General features: G+C 51.9%; 1 protein-coding gene across 1 annotated transcript; it reads left to right on the top strand.

Moving 5' to 3' along the window:
* Nucleotides 1–5,909: 5,909 nt before the first annotated feature.
* Nucleotides 5,910–13,303, top strand: LOC141150515 (gastrula zinc finger protein XlCGF66.1-like). The gene is made up of 5 exons (XM_073636986.1): nt 5,910–6,027; nt 6,893–7,033; nt 7,353–7,535; nt 8,824–8,947; nt 13,284–13,303. The coding sequence occupies exons 2-5, from the start codon at nt 6,950–6,952 to the stop codon at nt 13,301–13,303; spliced, it is 411 nt and encodes a 136-aa protein (XP_073493087.1). The 5' UTR covers nt 5,910–6,027; nt 6,893–6,949.
* The last annotated feature ends 9,088 nt before the right edge of the window (nt 13,304–22,391 follow it).

Below are 22,391 nucleotides of genomic sequence, written 5' to 3'. Positions count from 1 at the left end.
ATAATTTTTATAGCGCCAACATATTCCACAGCACTTTACAATTTTAGGGGGACTTGAACAAACAAAAAGACATTACCAAATAAGCATAACTCAGATATTAAAAGGAGTGAGGGCCCTGCTCGCAAGCTTACAGTCTATGAGGAAATAGGAGGGGACACAAAAGGTAAAATGTATATATATTGTATAAAATAGCCATAATATGCTAAATAGGGTAAGTACATAACACTACATGAACTGGTCGCCAGCATGTATGTGTACAGTACAGACAGAGGCTAATCAGTGCATGGATGGGATGAACATGATTTTGAGGAAAATTTTGTTATGGGCCAAACTGGGACAGTTAGACAAGTGTGTTAAGGTGATACGCCAGTGTAAAGAAATGGGTTTTTTGGGGCACGCTTAAAGCTTTGGGTATTGGGAATTAATGGAATTGTCCTGGGTAGTGCATTCCAAAGAATTGGCGCAGCACGTGAGAAATCTTGGAGACGGGAGTGGGAGGTTCGGATTAAGGAGGATTTTAGTTTGAAGTCATTAGCAGAACGGAGGGCACGTGTAGGGTGGTAGACTGAGATGAGGGAGGAGATGTAGAGTGGTGCTGAATCGTGGAGCACTTTGTGAGTAAGAGTGATAAGTTTATATTGAACTCTGTATTGGATGGGCAACCAGTGCAATGACTGGCACAGGGAAGAGGCATCGGTGTAGCGGTTGGCGAGGAATATGATCCAGGCTGCTGTAATCAGGATGGATTGGAGAGGGGAAAGTTTAGAAAGTGGGAGACCGATTAGAAAAGAGTTGCAATAGTCCAGACGAGAATGAATAAGAGCTACAGTAAGAGTTTTTGCTGAGTCAAAGGTAAGAAAAGTTCTGATTCTAGAGATGTGTTTGAGGAGTAGATGACACGAGAGAGCGAGTGATTTTATGTGAGGAGTGAAGGAAAGATCTGAATAGAGTATGACCCCAAGACAGCGGGCGTGTTGCTGGGGAGTAATGATGGAGCCACAAACGGGAATGGCGTTTCTTTCACCAAAAGTCTCTCAGGTGTGCCATCATGGGTGAAGGTAAAACATCAAGGTTACTTACCAGTAGCCGGTTTTTCCAGAACCCATGACGGCACCCGTATATTCCCCTCCTTCTTTCTTTCTCACCATATGGGTGTGCACGTTTGTTGGGTGTTATATAATGTGGTGTTGGATTTTGTGTATAACTCTTTGTAATGCACACGCCCGGGCTGAGCGGCGTGTGCGTGTGATTCCACTGGACCGTGCCGGAGAGTGAATGCCTGGAGGGGCGTAACTAGGTATTCACCCGATCCGACCAGGGTCGCACGACGGCATACGACGCCAGTGCACCAAGGAGGAACCGAGCAGAGGGACCAGGTGCTACTCCAGGACAGACCCCGGACACGGCTGTTGACCCACACAGGGGAATACAGGAACAGACTGGTTAGGCTGGCACACAGACTGGTGGGAATAGGCAGGCACGACGGGTATGCAGGCAGGGGGTACAGGCAAGCACGGCTAGAGTGCAGACAGGAAGGCACTAGCAGGTAGGAACACAGGCGGGATAGGACCCAGTACACACTGGGACTCTGGAACAGAACCACAGATGTGGCGGACAAACACAGCAGAGTGAGGCCGCCCAGAGAGGTGAGCGAGAGCAGGGCAGGACGAGACCGCCTGGAGAGGTGAGCAAGAGCAGGGCAGGACGAGACCACCTGGAGCGGTGAGCGAGGCCGCCTGGAGCGGTGAGCAAAAGCAGAGCAGGACGAGACCGCCTGGAGCGGTGAGCAAGAGCAGAGCAGGACGAGACCGCCTGGAGCGGTGAGCAAGAGCAGAGCAGGACGAGACCGCCTGGAGCGGTGAGCAAGAGCAGAGCAGGACGAGACCGCCTGGAGCGGTGAGCAAGAGCAGAGCAGGACGAGACCGCCTGGAGCGGTGAGCAAGAGCAGAGCAGGACGAGACCGCCTGGAGCGGTGAGCAAGAGCAGAGCAGGACGAGACCGCCAGGAGCGGTGAGCAAAGGGTCAGAGCTGAGCGAGACTGCCGGAGCAGTGAGTAAGGAGTCAGAGCAGGACGAGGCCGCCTGGAGCAGTGAGCAAGGAGTCAGAGGAAGACTGCCGGAGCAGTGAGCAAAAGGATAAGAGCGGAGCGAGACTGCCGGAGCAGTGAGCAAGGAGTCAGAGCAGGACGGACAGGGCTCTGTTCACACGGAACAGACAGGAAGGGAAAGGCAGAGCCAGACACCCACAGGGCACCCGCAGTGAAGCAGCGAGTGGACCACAAACTCACAAATGGGAGTACAGAGACAACAAGCAGGAGTTAGGTACGAGTTCAGACTCTGCAGAAAAAGGAAAGGAACGGACATAGAGGCAAAACAGGTAAAGGATAGGAGAGAGCTCAGACTGGAACTGAGTGTACGGAAGAGACCGACACTGCAGCGGGATACAGGAGCGGGTCTGGGAATACGGCCCCCAGAGAGGCGGGACGAACAGGCAAGGAGCGTGTTCAGACAGGACAGACAAGATACAGGAGCGGGTCTAGGTAATCGGCCCCTAGATGGCGGGAGGAACAGGCTAGGAGCGAGTTCAGACAGGCCTGGAAATACAGCCTCCAGGATAGGCAGACAAGAGAACACAGAACGGGACCTGGCACCTTCAGAGTGCAAGCACACACTGAATGAAACACAATGCTCAGGCAGGGATTGATTGGATATACACAGAAGGGCCTTAATTTTTTATATAATCGTGGCAAAAAGCCAGCTAAAAAGTGCATGGCTTATAGTTACGACAAGCCTACTCAACATTAGATATAAATATGACAGGAGAAGCAGAGTACATATAGGCATAAAATCAAAATAGCTTTATTAGATACCAAATATAAAAGCAGCCACAACGAATGGCGACATAGAATAGATAACAGGTTACAAAGTGCAGCACATAGTAATGTGTATACAGAGTATATATAACAGAAAAAAAAATTTCCCCAAAGAGGAAGAGAGAGGAGAGAGGAGAGGTAAGCAAGAAAAGTGCAAATGACATATACCATACATATGCACAAGTCCGCACAAGTGTGCAGGTGTGTATAAAGTGTCAATACAAACACAGATATTGCTTACCAGTCACAAATATAAATGAAGATAATAGACAGACCAAGGAACAGAAGAACTAAAGGTACCAGGTGGCCCAAATAGAGCCTCGACGCGCGTTTCGCCCCTTAACTGAGGGCTTTCTCAAGAGGCATCATGCCTCAAGAGGCACCCCATGTACCTCCCAAATACAGCCAGCACCCCATGTACCTCCCAAATACAGCCAGCACCCCATGTACCTCCCAAATACAGCCAGCACCCCATGTACCTCCCAAATACAGCCAGCACCCCATGTACCTCCCAAATACAGCCAGCACCCCATGTACCTCCCATATACAGCCAGCACCCCATGTACCTCCCATATACAGCCAGCACCCCATGTACCCACCACTCAGCCAGCACCCCGTGTACCCCCTATGCAGCCAGCACCCCATGTACCTCCCAAATACAGCCAGCACCCCATGTACCTCCCAAATACAGCCAGCACCCCATGTACCTCCCAAATACAGCCAGCATCCCATGTACCTCCCATATACAGCCAGCACCCCCGTGTACCCCCTATGCAGCCAGCACCCCATGTACCTCCCAAATACAGCCAGCACCCCATGTACCTCCCAAATACAGCCAGCACCCCATGTACCTCCCAAATACAGCCAGCATCCCATGTACCTCCCATATACAGCCAGCACCCCGTGTACCCCCTATGCAGCCAGCACCCCATGTACCTCCCAAATACAGCCAGCACCCCATGTACCTCCTAAATACAGCCAGCACCCCATGTACCTCCCATATACAGCCAGCACCCCATGTACCTCCCAAATACAGCCAGCACCCCATGTACCCCCCAAATACAGCCAGCACCCCGTGTACCTCCCAAATACAGCCAGCACCCCATGTACCCCCCAAATACAGCCAGCACCCCATGTACCTCCCAAATACAGCCAGCACCCCATGTACCCACCACTGAGCCAGCACCCCGTGTACCTCCCAAATACAGCCAGCACCCCATGTACCCCCCAAATACAGCCAGCACCCCATGTACCTCCCAAATACAGCCAGCACCCCATGTACCCCCCAAATACAGCCAGCACCCCATGCACCTCCCAAATACAGCCAGCACCCCATGTACCTCCCAAATACAGCCAGCACCCCATGTACCCCCCAAATACAGCCAGCACCCCATGCACTTCCCAAATACAGCCAGCACCCCATGCACCTCCCAAATACAGCCAGCACCCCATGTACCTCCCAAATACAGCCAGCACCCCATGTACCTCCCAAATACAGCCAGCAACCCATGTACCTCCCAAATACAGCCAGCACCCCATGTACCCCCCAAATACAGCCAGCACCCCATGTACCTCCCAAATACAGCCAGCACCCCATGTACCTCCCAAATACAGCCAGCACCCCATGTACCCCCCAAATACAGCCAGCACCCCATGTACCTCCCAAATACAGCCAGCACCCCATGTACCCCCCAAATACAGCCAGCACCCCATGTACCTCCCATATACAGCCAGCACCCCATGTACCTCCCAAATACAGCCAGCACCCCATGTACCCCCCAAATACAGCCAGCACCCCATGTACCTCCCAAATACAGCCAGCACCCCATGTACCTCCCAAATACAGCCAGCACCCCATGTACCTCCCAAATACAGCCAGCACCCCATGTACCCCCCAAATACAGCCAGCACCCCATGTACCCCCGCATACAGCCAGCACCCCATGTACCCCCCAAATACAGCCAGCACCCCATGTACCCCCCAAATACAGCCAGCACCCCATGTACCTCCCAAATACAGCCAGCACCCCATGTACCTCCCAAATACAGCCAGCACCCCATGTACCTCCCAAATACAGCCAGCACCCCATGTACCCCCGCATACAGCCTGCACCCCATGTACCTCCCACATGCCGCCATTACTGCCCGTGTGCACAGCCCCTTATACAGCCGCACAGTATGTCCTCCAGAGAGATAGAGTGAGCAATCGCCTTAGAAGCCCCCTGATTAGTGCCGGCCCCCTGTGTGACGCCCCCTCAGTATAACCAGTATGGAGCGGCTGTAGGACTCGTCCTTATAGACCGCGCTGTGTGCACAGGAGCCTCAGAGCAGGAACTCCATCTCCTCACCTCTGCACTGACACCGAGGAGTGGGCGGAGCTCTGAGGAGGGGCGGAGCTCTGAGGAGGGGGCGGGGCTCTGAGGAGGGGCGTGGGCGGAGCTCTGAGGAGGGGGAGGAGCTCTGAGGGACGTGGGCGGAGCTCCGAGGAGGGGCATGGGCGGAGCTCTGAGGAGGGGCGTGGCCGAGCACTGCTTGTTACTTCTTCGTTGCCTTTCTCTCGGGTTCTGGCTGTGAAGCGGCGCAGTGTGAACGCGCTCCTACACTCCGCAGCGTCTCCTCCGGCTCAGGATCTTGGTTCTGCTGCAGTTTCTTGGCCTCTGTACACACAGGGCGCGGCTCCTCTCGGAGCTGCGGCGTCTTCTTCGTGGCCCGGGGCCCCACATGCTGAGGGCTCAGTGCTGGAGTCCCCGCCCTGTACACAGACAGCAGCCTCCGCTGTGACTCCATCCATCACCACTGGGGCTGACACCAGAGAGCAACAGAGCGCAACACAGACCTATACCGAGCGGGAGGAGCTGCGGTGACGTCATCACATCACATGTCCTTCACTTCTCTCCTGAGCTCCGCCCCTGATCATATGGCGGTGACGTCACCACAGGTCCTCCACCCTTCTCTTGAGCCCCGCCTCCTGATCACATGGCGGTGACGTCACCACAGGTCATTCACCACTTCTCTCCTGAGCTCCGCCCCCTGATCACATGGCGGTGACGTCACCACAGGTCCTCCCGCTCTCAGTGCAGTAGCTCCGTCCTGGTTGTGCGCAGCTCTTGCTCTCTGGTATCAGCCAGCAGCAGGTTTCCGCTTCCCGCCATTCCGGTGAGATTACAGGGAGGGTTTGTGGTGAATCTGTGAGAGGAGAGTGTGGGGTGAGATCAGAGCTGTTCCTGTGGAGGCTCCTGCTCCATGTGACTGCGGCTCCTCAGTGTTGTATGGGGGATGTGCAGCGGCTCCTCCTCACCTCACCGCCCCCGCTGGAGGTGGAGTTACCACGGTGACCGTCCCCCGCTGGAGGTGGAGTTACCACTGTGACCGCCGCTGCTGGAGGTGGAGTTACCACAGTGACCGTCCCCCGCTGGAGATGCAGATACCACGATGACCGTCCCCCGCTGGAGGTGTAGTTACCACGGTGACCGCCGCCACTTGAGGTGGAGTTACCACGGTGATCGTACCCCGCTGGCGGTGTAGTTACCACGGTGACCGACCTCTGCTGGCGGTGTAGTTAACACGGTAACCGATGACCGTCCTCTGCTGGCGCTGTAGTTACCACTGTGATCGTCCCCCGCGGGAGGTGTAGTTACCACGATGACCGTCCCACGCTGGAGGTGTAGTTACCACGGTGACCGCCGCCACTGGAGGTGTAGTTACCACGGTGACCGTCCCCCGCTGGAGGTGTAGTTACCACGGTGACTGACCCCCTCTGGAGATGCAGTTACCACGGTGACCGTCCTCCGCTGGCGCTGTAGTTACCACGGTGACCGTCCTCCGCTGGCGCTGTAGTTACCACGGTGACCGTCCTCCTACGAGGCTGATAATGAGCGGTCAGATCGGTGGAGGAGGCCGCGGTGGAGTTTGTGTCTTTTCCTCCAGATTCTTCCTGATAAATGTCGGATATTTGGGGCAGAATTCAGTGATTGTCGTTATATTGTCCCCTGTGATCTCCATCTTCTCCTTTATCATGAAGACGCCGGCAGGACGAGATCCCTCCAGCTGATCCAGTGCTCATCCCTCCTTCTCCTGAATGACCCCGAGGATGGACGAGGACGAGACCACCAGAAGATTATTACACTTCACCCTGGAGATCATCTCCCTGCTGAGCGGAGAGGTAACTCCTCTACATTTCTATCAGCTTTATTGTGTTATGTAACAAGTCCGACATCGGGAAGAGGAAATCCAGAAGAGGAAGAGAAGGATTCTTTACTGTAAGAGCAGTGATTGTGTGCAGCTCTCTGCCAGGAGGAGTTGTCATGGGGATTCCCTATAAGAGCTGTAGAGGGGCCTGGATGTCTGTCCTGAGTGTAATAATATTCCAGGTTATAGCCCCCGATTACCGGAGACGGTTATTGATCCCGGGATTTCTACTGATTGTCAGATCTGGAGTCGGGAAGGAATTATTCTCCCTAAGTGTCTCTCTCCATACACAGGATTACACAATAGTGAGGAAGACACCGGGGGAGGGTGTGACTCCCATCATCCATCTCCAGGAGTCAGGAGGGCGGAGCCCGGACCCCATCACAGAGCCTTCCCCGCACCCCCCGATACATGAGAGGAGGAAGAAGAAGATCCTAGAGCTCAGCAACAAGATGATTAAGCTGCTGAGCGGAGAGGTGACTGCTGGGACATTATACAGGACGGCACTGGAGGATTCTGGGTGATGACTGGAGAGGTGACTGCTGGGACATTATACAGGACAGCACTGGAGGATTCTGGGGGATGACCGGAGAAGTGACTGCTGGGACATTATACAAGACAGCACTGGAGGATTCTGGGTGATGACCAGAGAGGTGACTGCTGAGACATTATACAGGACGGCACTGGGGGATGACCAGAGAGGTGACTTCTGGGACAATATACAAGACAGCACTGGAGGATTCTGGGTGATGACCTGAGAGGTGACTGCTGGAACATTATACAGGACAGCACTGGAGGATTCTGGGTGATGACCGGAGAGGTGACTGCTGGGACATTATACAGGACAGCAATGGAGGATTCTGGGTGATGAGCGGAGAGGTGACTGCTGGGACATTATACAGGACGACACTGGGGGATGACCAGAGAGGTGACTTCTGGGACATTATACAAGACAGCACTGGAGGATTCTGGATGATGACTGGAGAGGTGACTGCTGGGACATTATACAGGACAGCAATGGAGGATTCTGGGTGATGATCGGAGAGGTGACTGCTGGGACACTATACAAGACAGCACTGGAGGTTTCTGGGTGATGACCGGAGAGGTGACTGCTGGGACATTATACAGGACGGCACTGGAGGATTCTGGGTGATGAGCGGAGAGGTGACTGCTGGGACATTATACAGGACGGCACTGGAGGATTCTGGGTGATGACCGGAGAGGTGACTGCTGGGACATTATACAAGACAGCACTGGAGGATTCTGGGTGATGACCGGAGAGGTGATTGCTGGGACATTATACAGGACAGCACTGGAGGATTCTGGGTGATGACCGGAGAGGTTACTTCTGTGACATTATACTGGACAGCACTGGAGGATTCTGGGTGATGACCGGAGAGGTGACTGCTGGGACATTATTCAGGACAGCACTGGAGGATTCTGGGTGATGACCGGAGAGGGGAATGCTGGGACATTATACAGGACAGCACTGGAGGATTCTGGGTGATGACCAGAGAGGTGACTGCTGGGACATTATACAGGGCAGCACTGGAGGATTCTGGGTGATGACCGGAGAGGTGACTGCTGGGACATTATACAGGATAGCACTGGAGGATTCTGGGTGATGAGCGGAGAGGTGACTGCTGGGACATTATACAGGACGGCACTGGAGGATTCTGGGTGATGAGCGGAGAGGTGACTGCTGGGACATTATACAGGGCAGCACTGGAGGATTCTGGGTGATGACAGTGTCGTTGTTGTCAGGTTCCTATAAGGTGTCAGGACGTCGCTGTCTATCTCTCCATGGAGGAGTGGGAGTATCTAGAAGGACACCAGGATCGGTACCAGGAGGTGATGATGGAGGAGCTCCGGCCTCTGACATCACCAGGTGAGAGGAGACTCTTGTTGGCTCCGGTGGATGTGATGACGTCTCTCGGCCTCGTCCTATAATAGATGATTTTTCTCCAGACTTGCTCTGGTTTTCTCTACATTTTCTCACAGCTTTCATTCCCTGATTCTTCTCTTCTGATCTGTGAGTCGCGGTTTCTCCGCTGTCGTCTTCATCAGTCTTGAGTCTTCGTCCTCGGCGGCTTCTTTCAGAATCTTTCACCTTCTTTAGAGCATCGGTCACATTTTGTCTGCAGATCATAGAATCATAGAATAGAATCATAGAATGGTAGAGTTGGAAGGGACCTCCTGGGTCATCTGGTCCAACCCCCTGCTCAAAGCAGGATTCACTAAATCATCTCAGACAGATGTCTGTCCAGCCTCTGTTTGAAGATGTCAATTGAAGGGGAACTCACCACCTCTCGTGGCAGCCTGTTCGACTCATTAATCACCCTAACTGTCAAAAAGTTTTTTATAATATCTAATCTGTGTCTCCTCCCATTTAGTTTCATCCCATTGCTTCTAGTCTTTCCTTGTGCAAATGAGAATAAAGATGATCCTTCTACAATGTGACAGCCCTTGACATATTTGTAGACAGCTATTAAGTCTCCTCTCAGTCTTCTTTTTTGCAAGCTAAACATTCCCAAATCCTGCAACCGTTCCTCATAGGACATAGTTTGCAGACCAGTCACCATTCTGGTCGCTCTTCTCTGAACTTGCTCCAGTTTGTCTATGTCTTTTTTAAAATGTGGTGCCCAAAACTGTACACAGTATTCCAGATGAGGTCTGACCAAAGAGGAGTAAAGTGCGATAATGAGTTCACGTGATCTAGACTGTATGCTTCTGTTAATACATCCCAGAATTGTATTTGCCTTTTTTGCTGCTGCATCACACTGTTGACTCATGTTCAGTCTATGATCTATTAGTATACCTAAGTCTTTTTCACATGTACTGTTGCTTAGCTCTATTCCTCCCATTCTGTATATGCTTTTTTCATTTTTATTGCCCAGATGTAGTACTTTGCATTTTTCCCTGTTAAAAACCATTCTGTTGGTTGCTGCCCACTGCTCCAGCTTATTTAGGTCTTTTTGAATCCTCTCTCTCTTCTCTAGTATTAGCTATCCCTCCTAGCTTTGTGTCATCAGCAAATTTAATCAGTTTACCTTCAATTCCTTCATCTAAATCATTGATAAAGATGTTGAACAATACAGGTCCCAGGACGGAGCCCTGTGGTACCCCACTTGAGACATTCATCCAGCTGGATGTGAAACCATTTACAACCACCCTTTGAGTCCGATCACTAAGCCAGTTATGAATCCACCTAACAGTTGCCTGGTCCATTGCATACTTGGTCATTTTTTCAATAAGGATGGTGTGAGATACTTTGTCAAATGCTTTGCTGAAGTCAAGATATACTATATCTACAGCATTTCCCTAATCCACCCAGTCAGTGATTCCATCATAGAAGGAAATTAAGTTAGTCTGACATGACTTGTTAGTTACAAACCCATGCTGACTCTGGTTAATCACTTCATTCTTATCCAGGTACTTACATACATGTTGTTTAATAATCCCAGCGCTTCTGTCTGTTCTCTCCTATGAGATCTTTTGGTACCTGAGTCTGTTGTGGATTGTTACTCAGCAGAGTCGGGGTTAATTTACTGATGATTTTCCCCCTAATCCGCTGTCGCTCGTCCGTCCCTCAGAATCGGTGCAGGCTCAATGTCGTCATCAGTCGTGGTTGGATGTTCGGCTCCTCCCTCTTGGCTGACACTTGTGTGACCTTCCTTGGTCTCCTCTGTTCATTCTTCTTCTTTGTGACAAATCACTTTCTCCGTACTGAGCACAAACTCCTGGATAAATATCGGCACCGGACCGTCCCTCAGACCCCGAAACACGAGTCCTGACATAAAGATGGAGCGTGGTGGAGCCGATCACCCCCCAGAGCCTGACATGGAGGCTCCAGCAGTTCTCGGCCCCCGCGTTTATTCACCACTCGCTCTGCAGGCAGAGAAGCACAGAACTTTCCGTACTGGAGAAGAAGGTCGGATCACCGCGCACTCCTCTCTATAGGGGGAATGTGTCTCCTGGAGGAGAGCGGAGATTCTGAGTACGGAGAGTTATAGGCCATCCAATGCCCCATGGGAAATAAGATATGCAAATTTCCTTTTGCCAGATGCAGAGAACAGGGTCTCTAGCGCCATCTACAGGATTTAGAAATCCTAGGAGTCAATGTCAAAGTTTCAAACCCATCCCGATAGGGCAAATTTCCATTTTTTTCATTTTTTCTTACCTCCCCTTCTTCTATAGGCCATAATATTTATATTTTTCCATCCACAGATGTTTGAGCTCTTCTGTTTTTTACATGACAAATTGTGCATTTTACCATGTAATGTGCCGAAAAACAGGAAAAATTCCAGATGAAGCCAAACAGTTAATAAAAAAAAACCGCTATTCCACATTTATGTTTTGGGTTTTGTAACCTCGCTGTGAATTTCCCGGTCAGTACAGTTACGGTGATTCCAAACTTCCATTTTTTTTTTTTTTTAGAATATACAGTACAGACCAAAAGTTTGGACACACCTCATTTAAAGATTTTTCTGTATTTTCATGACTTTGAAAATTGTACATTCACACTGAAGGCATCAAAACTATGAATTAACACATGTGGAATTATATACTTAACAAAAAAGTGTGAAACAACTGAAAATATGTCTTATATTCTAGGTTCTTCAAAGTAGCCACCTTTAGCCTTGATGACTGCTTTGCACTCTTGGCATTCTCTTGATGAGCTTCAAGAGGTAGTCACCAGAAATGGTTTTCACTTCACAGGTGTGCCCTGTCAGGTTTAATAAGTGGGATTAATTGCCTTATAAATGGGGTTGGGACTGTCAGTTGTGTTGTGCCGAAGTCAGGTGGATACACAGCTGATAGTCCTACTGAATAGACTGTTAGCTGCTTTTTTCTTGCCATAATACAAATTCTAAGTAAAGAAAAACGAGTGGCCATCATTACTTTAAGAAATGAAGGTCAGTCAGTGCGAAAAATTGGGAAAACTTTGAAAGTGTCTCCAAGTGCAGTTGCAAAAACCATCAAGCGCTACAAAGAAACTGGCTCACAGGACCGCCCCAGGAAAGGAAGACCAAGAGTCACCTCTGCTTCTGAGGATAAGTTTATCTGAGTCACCAGCCTCAGAAATCGCAGGTTAACAGCAGCTCAGATTAGAGACCGGGTCAATGCCACACAGAGTTCTAGTAGCAGACACATCTCTTCAACAACTGTTAAGAGGAGACTTTGTGCAGCAGGCCTTCATGGTAAAATAGCTGCTAGGAAACCACTGCTAAGGACAGGCAACAAGCAGAAGAGACTTGTTTGGGCTAAAGAACACAAGGAATGGACATTAGACCAGTGGAAATCTGTGCTTTGGTCTTATGAGTCCAAATTTGAGATCTTTGGTTCCAACCACCGTGTCTTTGTGCGACACAGAAAAGGTGAACGGATGGACTCTACATGCCTGGTGCCCACCGTGAAGCATTGAGGAGGAGGTCTGATGGTTTGGGGGTGCTTTGCTGGTGACACTGTTAGGGATTTATTCAAAATTGAAGGCATACTGAACCAGCATGGCTACCACAGCATCTTGCAGTGACATGCTATTCCATCCGGTTTGCGTTTAGTTGGACCATCATTTATTTTTCAACAGGACAATGACCCCAAACACACCTCCAGGCTGTGTAAGGGCTATTTGACCAAGATGGAGAGTAATGGGGTGCTACGCCAGATGACCTGGCCTCCACAGTCACCAGACCTGAACCCAATCGAGATGGTTTGGGGTGAGCTGGACCGCAGAGTGAAGGCAAAAGGGCCAACAAGTGCTAAGCATCTCTGGGAACTCCTTCAAGATTGTTGGAAGACCATTTCCGGTGACTACCTCTTGAAGCTCATCAAGAGAATGCCAAGAGTGTGCAAAGCAGTCATCAAAGCAAAAGGTGGCTACTTTGAAGAACCTAGAATATAAGACATATTTTCAGTTGTTTCACACTTTTTTTGTTAAGTATATAATTCCACATGTGGTAATTCATAGTTTTGATGCCTTCAGTGTGAATATACAATTTTCTTAGTCATGAAAATACAGAAACATCTTTAAATGAGAAGGTGTGTCCAAATTTTGTCTGTACTGTATTTTATGGGTTAAATATTCAGAACTGTTCCTGACCCATCACTATCTTCCGTTATCGGAGTTGTGTGAGGGCTTCTCTTCTTGAATGGCGCACTGACCTTTTTATTGGTACCATTTTAGGGGTATCTGTGACTTTTTGATCTTTGTATTTTCATTGCAGTTTTGGGGAGGTGTTTTTGATGTTTTGATGTTTTTCTCCTTATGGCGTTTACCGTGTGGGATAAATCCTGAAGTGAAAATGCCAAATATGTTTGTTTTTTTAAAAAAAATAAATAAATACATTTTCTCATTTTGGGAGACAAAGCAAAAATAATGGCGACTTCAACCTAAGATCCGTGGTACGGATCCGGGTGGTGGAACCTCTGTGCTGCAGTGCAAGGAGGGACCAGAGGGACGTGACTAAGGTCGCACGGAGGCTCAGTCGACTTCGTGAACCAGGGAGGGACCGAGCAGAGGGACCAGGTGCCACTCTGGGGCCGACTTTGTATGAGAGCAGGTGACTCCCACGGGTCAGATGGCAGGAACTGACCGGTACAGCGGATGAGCACGGCAGGCAGGCTGACGGGTGGTCCGGGTAGACAAGCTGGCTGATAGCCAGACGGGTGCTCCGGGTAGGCAAGCTGGTGGGCACAACAGGTAACTGGCAGGTGCTTCCAGGTAAGCAGGCTGGCGGGCACGGCAGGTACAGGCAGGAGCTTCCAGGTAAGCAGGCTGGCGGGCTCCGCAGGTAACAGGCTGGTGCTTCCAGGTAACCGGGCGGGCAGAGCCCATAGACAGACTGGCGGACTGGACTGTAGGCAGACTGTCGGGCTGGATAGTAGTCAGACTGGCGGACTGGACTGAAGAACAGACTGGCGGACAGGACTGACTTGCAGAGGACCTGAGGGCTGAAGCAAAGTAAGTATAACAGAGCAACAACCTTGCACGGGCACCTCCAAGTTGGAGGAGGTGTCTTTTATAGAGAAAGTCCTCCGGCCATCGGCCGGGCACTTTTTAGGACGGCGCGCACGGCCCGTTTAAGAGGGAGGGAGCGCGCGTGCCCTAAGCACAGTGCCAGGGAAGCTGCGTGCACAAGCAGCAGCAGAGAGGCCGGAAGACGCTGGAGCAGGACCGCGACGGTAAGGGGGACTGCTTCTCTGCCTGGAAGGGGGCTGAGACGCCGATGCTACAGTACCCCCCTCTTTACGCCCCCTTATTTTTAGGCCAGCAAGAAATTCTTTAAGAAGAAGAGGGGCATGGATGTTCTCCCTGGGTTCCCAAGACCTCTCCTCTGGGCCAAACCCCTTCCAGTCCACCAGAAAAAAGTTTTTTCCTCTTACCCTTTTGGTGGCCAAACTGTTCTCTACCTCATAGACATCTTTAGCGGAGACTGGAGCTGGATTGGTACCTGGATCGTCAGAAAAAGAATTTAAGAACAACTGGTTTGAGGAGAGATACATGGAAGGAGTTGGGAATCCTTAAGGTGGCCGGAAGTTTTAGCTTGTAAGGCACGGGATTCATTTGCTTGAGAACCTCAAACGGACCGATGAACCACGGACCCAACTTATACAATGGTATTTTGAGCCGAACATGTTTGGAGGAGAGCCAGACCCTGTCTCCTGGACGGAATTGAGGCGGATCCAGACGCTCTTATCGGCATGTTTCTTCATCTGCTCAGAGGACTGAAGGAGTGCGGATCTAGTGTCCTCCCAAATAGTAGAAAATTCGCTGACCTGAGTCTCCGCGGCAAGATTGTCCACAGAAGCGTTGACGGGAAACGGAATCCGGGGGTGTTGACCGTAGACCACAAAGAACAGGGATTTGGACGAAGACTCACTCTCATGGTTGTTATAGGAGAACTCAGCCCATGGTAGGAGCTCAACCCAATCGTTATGGTGAGCATTGACAAAATGCCGGAGAAAGCTGGTAAGGACCTGGTTTATACGTTCCACTTGACCATTGGACTGAGGATGATAAGCAGAGGAGAAATCCAGGGTGACATCCAGCACTTACACGTAGCTCTCCAGAAGCGCGAAGTGAACTGGACCCCGCGATCAGACACAATGTGGGGGGGGGTAGGCCGTGGAGACGAAAGATGTGGTGGATGAAGTCCTTAGCCAGCACAGATGCGGACGGGAGACCAGGCAGAGGGATGAAGTGGGCCATTTTAGAAAAGCGGTCAGCGACCACCCAAATGACCGTACAACCGGCAGAAACAGGGAGATCCGTAATAAAGTCCACAGCAATGTGTTGCCACGGAGAGGAAGGTACTGGTAGAGGCAGGAGACGGCCGGCGGGAAGATGCCTGGGAACTTTGTTACGGGCACAGGAGGAACAAGCCTTGATGAAATCCGCAGCGTCCTTGCGTAGAAAAGGCCACCAGTAATGCCAGGCGATGAGCAGGAAGGACTTCCTCTGGCCTGCCTGACCAGCTAGTTTGGACGAATGACCCCAGAGAAGAACCTTCTTACGATCCGGAAGAGCTACAAAAGTCTTACCGGGTGGAAGTCGAGACAGGTCAAACGGGGCTACAGTCATTACTCTGGAGGGGTTGGTGATATGCAGAGGCTCCTCCTCTTGGTAGTAGGACAGTAATGAGCGGGATAGAGCGTCGGCCTTAATGTTCTTGTCCGCAGGGCGGTAATGTAGAGTAAAGCAGAATCGGGCAAAGAATAGAGACTCCTGGGCCTGACACGGATTGAGTCTCTGGGCGTTTTGTAAATAGGCCAGGTTTTTGTGGTCTGTGTCGATGATCACCGGGTGCAGAGCATCTTCCAGCAGGTAGCGCCACTCCTCCAGCGCCAATTTGATGGCAAGCAGCTCACGATCTCCTATGGAGTAGTTGCGCTCAGATTAGGAGAAGAGCTTGGAGAATAAGGCGCAGGTTACCATTTTCTCAAACTGGGATTTCTGGGTGAGCACCGCTCCGGCTCCGGAGGAGGAAGCATCAACCTCCAGGAAGAACTGCTTGTTGCAATCCGGACTGTGCAGCACAGGGGCGAAGGAGAAAGCTTGTTTTAGGGAGATTAAGGCCTCCTCCGCTTCGGAAGTCCATTCCTTGGGATTTGCTCCCTTACGGGTGAGCGCGGAGATGGGTGCGGTCCGGGAGGAGAAATGAGGGATGAAGAGGCGGTAATAATTTGCAAAGCCCAGGAATCGCTGAATCGCCTTCAACCCCTCCGGTCGGGGCCATTTTAAGACGGCAGAAACCTTCTCGGGGTCCATCCGAAGACCCGTTTCGGAGATAATATATCCCAGGAACGGAAGGGAAGTCTGCTCGAAGAGACATTTCTCAAATTTTGCGTAGAGACAATTCTGCCGGAGCCTAAGCAGAACCTGACGAACATCCCTCTGGTGTGTGGGCAGATCCTGAGAGAAGACCAAGATATCGTTCAGGTACACCACTACACAAGAATACAAGCGATCACGGAAGATGTCGTTAACCAGCTCCTGGAAGACGGCTGGGGCATTAGAGACGAAAGGGCATAACGCGGTATTCATAGTGACTGTCTCGGGTGTTGATTGCCGTCTTCCACTCGTCTCCCTGGCGGATCTGGACCAAATTGTACACCCTACGAATATCAAGCTTAGTGAAGATCTTCGTGCCTTTAAGGTGGTAGAACAGCTCTGAGATGAGAGGCAGGGGGTACTTATTCTTGATGGTAATCTGGTTAAGACCCCTGTAGTCAATACACGGCCGTAGCGAGCCATCTTTCTTTTTAACGAAGAAGAATCCTGCTCCAGCCGGGGAAGTAGATTTCTGAATGAATCCCCTAGCAAGATTCTCCTCAATGTACTCAGACATGGCCCGGGTCTCAGGCAGCGACAAGGGGTAGATACGCCCGCGGGGAGGAGAAGCACCGGGTACCAGGTCGATTGGGCAATCAATACGGCCTATGAGGTGGTAGAGTCTTAGCTTCCTTCTTGTCGAAGTCATCCGCATAGGACCAGTAGGGTGCCGGCAGACCAGGTAGCTCAGCCGGAGTAGACGGAGGTCGAGCCGGACAAACCGGAGCCAGGCATGTCTCATGGCAATCCTGCCCCCAACGGAGCACCTCACCAGATCGCCAACTCAGGACGGGTTCATGTCCTTGTAGCCAGGGTAGACCTAGCAAAAGGGAGTGAGAGAGTCCGGATAGCACATGAAAGGAGATCCTCTCCAAGTGCAACATTCCCACCTGAAGGGTTACAGGCTCTGTGACTAGCAAGATGGTCTCCGGAAGGAGTCTCCCATCCACGGAAGCGACTGCCAATGGTTCGGCCAGACGTTTGGTAGGAATCTGATACCGATCCACAAGGGCCTGAGAAATGAGATTCCCAGCTGCTCCGGAATCCAGGTGGGCGGTCTCAAAGAAGCGGGTCTCACCACTGGAAATAGAAACAGATAGCGTCAAGGACGGAGAGGATTTACTCTTGCCTAGGACGACCTCTCCGAGCGGTCCTAGACACTGGAGTTTCCCGGCTTCACCGGACAGGAGCGGATCAGATGTTCCTTACTGCCACAGTAGAAGCAGCTCCCCTCGGCTCGGCGCGTTTCTTGGCGAGACTTGACCATCTTGGTCTGGTCAATTTGCATAGGTTCGGGCGAGCGTGCCCGGGGAATTGCGGACTGGGAGACAGGTTTCTGGAATACAGGAGCGAGATGAGGAAATCTTTCCCGGTTAGTCTCCTTAACTCGTTCCAAGAAACGGATGTCAATCCAGGTAGCTAATGACACCAGGTCGTCCAGGGTGGAAGGAATGTCCCCACTGGCTAGCTCGTCCTTGATCCGTCCGGAAAGACCCTCCCAGAAGGTTGACACCAGCGCCTCGTTGTTCCAGGCAAGCTCAGATGCGAGACTGGGGAAATGTATGGCATACTGGCCCACTGTGAGACTCCCTTGGCGGAGACGGAGAAGAGAAGAGGCAGTAGAAGTTGTTATGCACACGCCCGGACTGACTGGCGTGTGCGGGTGTTGTGGTTCCACTGGACCATGGACCGGAAAGTGCCTGGAGGGGCGTGACTAAGTATCTGGCCGATGCGACCAAGGTGGCACGACGGCATACGACGCCAGTGCACCAGGGAGAAACCGGGCAGAGGGACCAGGTGCTACTACAGGTCAAACTCCGGACACGGGGGTTGACCCACACTGGGATTACTGGAACAGGCAGGTTAGGCTGGCACAGACTGGTGGATGTAAGCAAACACGGCAGGTATGCAGATGGGTGGATACAGGCGAGTATGCAGGCAGGGAGGTACTGGCCGAAAGGACGGGCTGGAGCACAGAAAGGTTAAGACCCAGTACAGACTGGGTCACAGAACCGCAGATGCGGTAGACAACCACAGCAGAGAGGGAACGCCCGAAGCGGTGGGCAAGAACAGAGCAGGACGGGGCTGCAGGAGCAGCGGGCAAGAACAGAGCAGGACAGGGCTGCAGGAGCAGCGAGCACAAGCAGGGCAGGACAGGACTGCTGGAGCAGCGGGCAGAAGCAGGGCAGGACAGGACTGCCGGAGCAGCGGGCAGAAGCAGGGCAGGACAGGACTGCCGGAGCAGCGGGCAGAAGCAGGGCAGGACAGGACTGCCGGAGCAGCGGGCAGAAGCAGGGCAGGACAGGACTGCCGGAGCAGTGAGCAAAAGGGTCAGAGCGGAGCAAGGCTGCCGGAGCAGTGAGCAAAAGGGTCAGAGCGGAGCAAGGCTGCCGGAGCAGTGAGCAAGGAGTCAGAGCAGGACGGACAGGGCTCTGTTCACACGGAACAGACAGGAAGGGAAAGGCAGAGCCAGATACCCACAGGGTATTTGCAGTGAAGTAGCAAGTGGACCACAAACTCACAAACGGGAGTACAGAGACAACAAGCAGGAGTTAGGTACGAGTTCAGACTCTGCAGAAAAAGGAAAGGAACGGACATAGAGGCAAAACAGGTAAAGGATAGGAGAGAGTTCAGACTGGAACTGAGTGTACGGAAGAGACCGACACTGCAGCGGGATACAGGAGCGGGTCTGGGAATACGGCCCCCAGAGAGGCGGGACGAACAGGCAAGGAGCGTGTTCAGACAGGACAGACAAGATACAGGAACGGATCTAGGTAATCGGCCCCTAGAAGGCGGGAGGAACAGGCTAGGAGCGTGTTCAGACAGGCCTGGAAATACAGCCTCCAGGAAAGGCAGCAGGCAAGAGTACACAGACAGGACTCAGTTCAGACACGGGAACTGATACCGCAAGGCAGGAGACATAGACAGGACTTAGTTCAGACACAGGAACTGATACTGCAAGACAGGAGAAATAGACAGGACTCAGTTCAGACAGGAACAGATACCGCAAGGCAGGGACACAAACAGGACTCTGTTCAGACGGGAACAGATACCGCAAGGCACAGACAGGCAGATCTAGGAATACGGCCCCTAGAAGGCGAAAGAACAGGCAAGAAGCGTGTTCACAAGAACAGACCACAGTTCAGACACAGAACTGGAAAACAGGCAGGAAAACAGGATAGGACCTGGCATGTCAGAGACAAAAAGCCGACTGACAGGACACAATGCTCAGGCGCCATCTTGAGGAAGAAGGTGGTATAAATACCCAAAGATGGACAGCAATAGGCTGAAGGTGCAACAGGGGCGTGTCCGCAGCAGGTACAAGAAACAGGAAGTTCAGCGGGCGTCGCCCTATGCAGCCAAAACAGACAAACAGACAGCAAGGAGGGAAGCCAGAGAGACATTCTGGACTGGAGATCAAGTGCGCGCTCTTGCACAGTGGGAGATGGGCCACCATGCAAGGACGCCGCCAGGTATGTTACAGAAGTCTTTCGTCCGGGCTCATCAAAGACCTTCCGGAAGGCAGCGAGGAAAGCAGGAAGATCGGACACCTGGGGGTCCCCTCTCTCACATAGAGGGTTTAGCCATGCCAATGTTTCCCCGGTGAGGTGAGACATGATGAACGCCACCTTGGCCCGGTCGGAGGGAAACTGATGTGCCTGGAGTTCAAAGTGCAGCGTGCACTGGTTTAGAAAACCCCAACGGGGTAACCAAAACGTGGAGGTGCAGAGAGCCGGGGACCAGGGTCGGATGCCATGGCACTAGTAGGCAGAGGCGCCGTTGGAGCGGGTGCCGCTCGGCTCGAGACGGATACAGGTGGGATGGACAGCATGTCCAGGCGGGAGTTGACAGACCGCAAGTAGGTCAGGATAGTTTCCTGTTGGGATCTCTGACGAGAAACCTCGTGGTACAGGTCAGAAAGCGAAGGAGCCTGGGGGCCACTGGGTTCCATGGCCCGTGCAAACTGTTAAGAATCCGGGTGGTGGAACCTCTGTGCTGCGGTGCAAGGAGGGACCAGAGGGGCGTGACTAAGTATCTTCTCGGCCTGACCAAGGTCGCATGGCGGCTCAGTCGACTCCGTGAACCAGGGAGGGACTGAGCAGAGGGACACGGTGCCACTCTGGGACCGACCTTGTATGAGAGCAGGTGACTCCCACGGGTCAGATGGCAGGAACTACCCGGTACAGCGGATGAGCACGGCAGGCAAGCTGACGGGTGGTCCGGGTAGACAAGCAGGCTGATTCGGCTGATAGCCAGACGGGTGCTCCGGGTAGGCAAGCTGGCGGGCACAACAGGTAACTGGTAGAGATGCCGATGCAACAATCCTATTCATACCGGGCTTCATAGGAAAACCATGGAGGCAGAGACAGGGGTCTTCTGCAGGCCGCTGGTAGTCATGGCAAACCGTTGTTGGGATCCTCCGATTTATTGACTGATTGGCAGGAGAATGTGAAACCCAACCACATAAAGGGAACCTGTCATGTAAAATAACACTATTAACCTGCAGATGTTCCCTAGCAGTGTTCGGTTTCCAGTCATAGGGTTTCGGCCGGCGCAACTACAGTCACTATTGAGTGTATAGAGAGCAGCGGCTGTTACCGTGCCCCCGACACTGACTGACAGCCGGGTCAACATTTGAGCTGGCTATCAGTCAGTACCTGGGGGCGCGGCTTCAGTCTCTCCTCAGTATACAGTGAGCAGCGGCTGAATCTGCACCCCCGGCACTGACTGACTGCCAGATCTAATGCTGAGCTGGCTGTCAGTCAGTGCCGGGGTGCGGTAAGTGCTGCCGCTCTCTTTACACTGAGCAGTGACTGTAGCTGCTCCGGCCCAAACTCTATGACCGGAAGCCAAACACTGTGGAGTGGAATAAGGTTCATTTCCTACCGGCAGCGTGGCTGTAAATGTGGGCACCGAGCAGGTTCAAAGTGCTATTAACCTGTAGATTGGCCTGAAGTCTGCAGGTTAATAGCTTTGTTTTATATAACAGGTTCCCTTTAAATGTGGTTAAATGGCAGCAATTGGAGCTCACTCCACATACGTGCACCTGGCCTGCTCCATGCATGAACACCAGATATCAGCAATGGGTTAAAGAGCGTTATCACATGACATCAGAATGCGCGGGATGGGGTGTTCTCGCCTCAAGGGCTCAACGATAGCAAAATGTCAGGTGGTGCGCTCTTCCTCTTCATGGGGTCTGATCAGAATGATATAAGTGGGATGATGACGCAGGTGTTGGCCCTGCAGGAACATCGGGCTGCACAAGGGTGGTAATAATAAGTGTAAGTCTCCCTTAAAGGGATGTTTGTTCAGAAGAATATGTATTATGGAGCTTTTCTGTGGCGTCTGACCAGACAATCTCTCCTTGGCTCCCCGTGTGCATCAGTAAGCGCCCATGACCCCGGTGCCTGCTCTCTAGTTGTCCTTTCTACACATTGATGGGTGCTAACCGCTGCGTACCGGGTGCTCCCCACAACACCGTCCTTCCGGGTTCTGTGACTTCATCAGTCAGCCGTACATGTGCCCTTTTTTTCCTCCTTCAGAGACAAATTCAGACTTTTACGCACACTTGCTGCCTATTTTAGTGTTTATACCGAGGCGGATATTGAGATTTCTCTCTATTCAAAGAAGAATAAAAACGCAGTAACTCGTCTTTTAATAGGAGGATGTCAGGTTCTCTCCTCTTAGTGATCCCAGAGGATCCTGTCCAGGAGGGAGGCCACATCCACATAGTGACATCATGAGCTCTCAAAAAACAATCACTGGTAAATGGTAACCATCCGTCCCCCAATCTCCATAATGGCGAATTAGGAAAGGAACCGATGGTTGGAAATGTGGAGCTTTCTCCAGCTCCTCTGTGGTTCCATCCCTGGTGGAGACGAAACTTGGAGAAGTTGTGTTTCTTAGTACGGCTCCTTCATCTGACTGACGAGGGTATTCTCCAGGGCTGTGGAGTCGGCAAGCCAAACCTCCGACTCCTCAATTTCCATGACACCGACTC

Source organism: Phyllobates terribilis, unplaced genomic scaffold (assembly GCF_046119375.1).
Source record: "Phyllobates terribilis strain yellow unplaced genomic scaffold, ASM4611937v1 Scaffold_1__5_contigs__length_1240528914, whole genome shotgun sequence".
Taxonomy (NCBI): domain Eukaryota; kingdom Metazoa; phylum Chordata; class Amphibia; order Anura; family Dendrobatidae; genus Phyllobates; species Phyllobates terribilis.
This window is presented reverse-complemented; position numbering and strand designations above follow the sequence as displayed.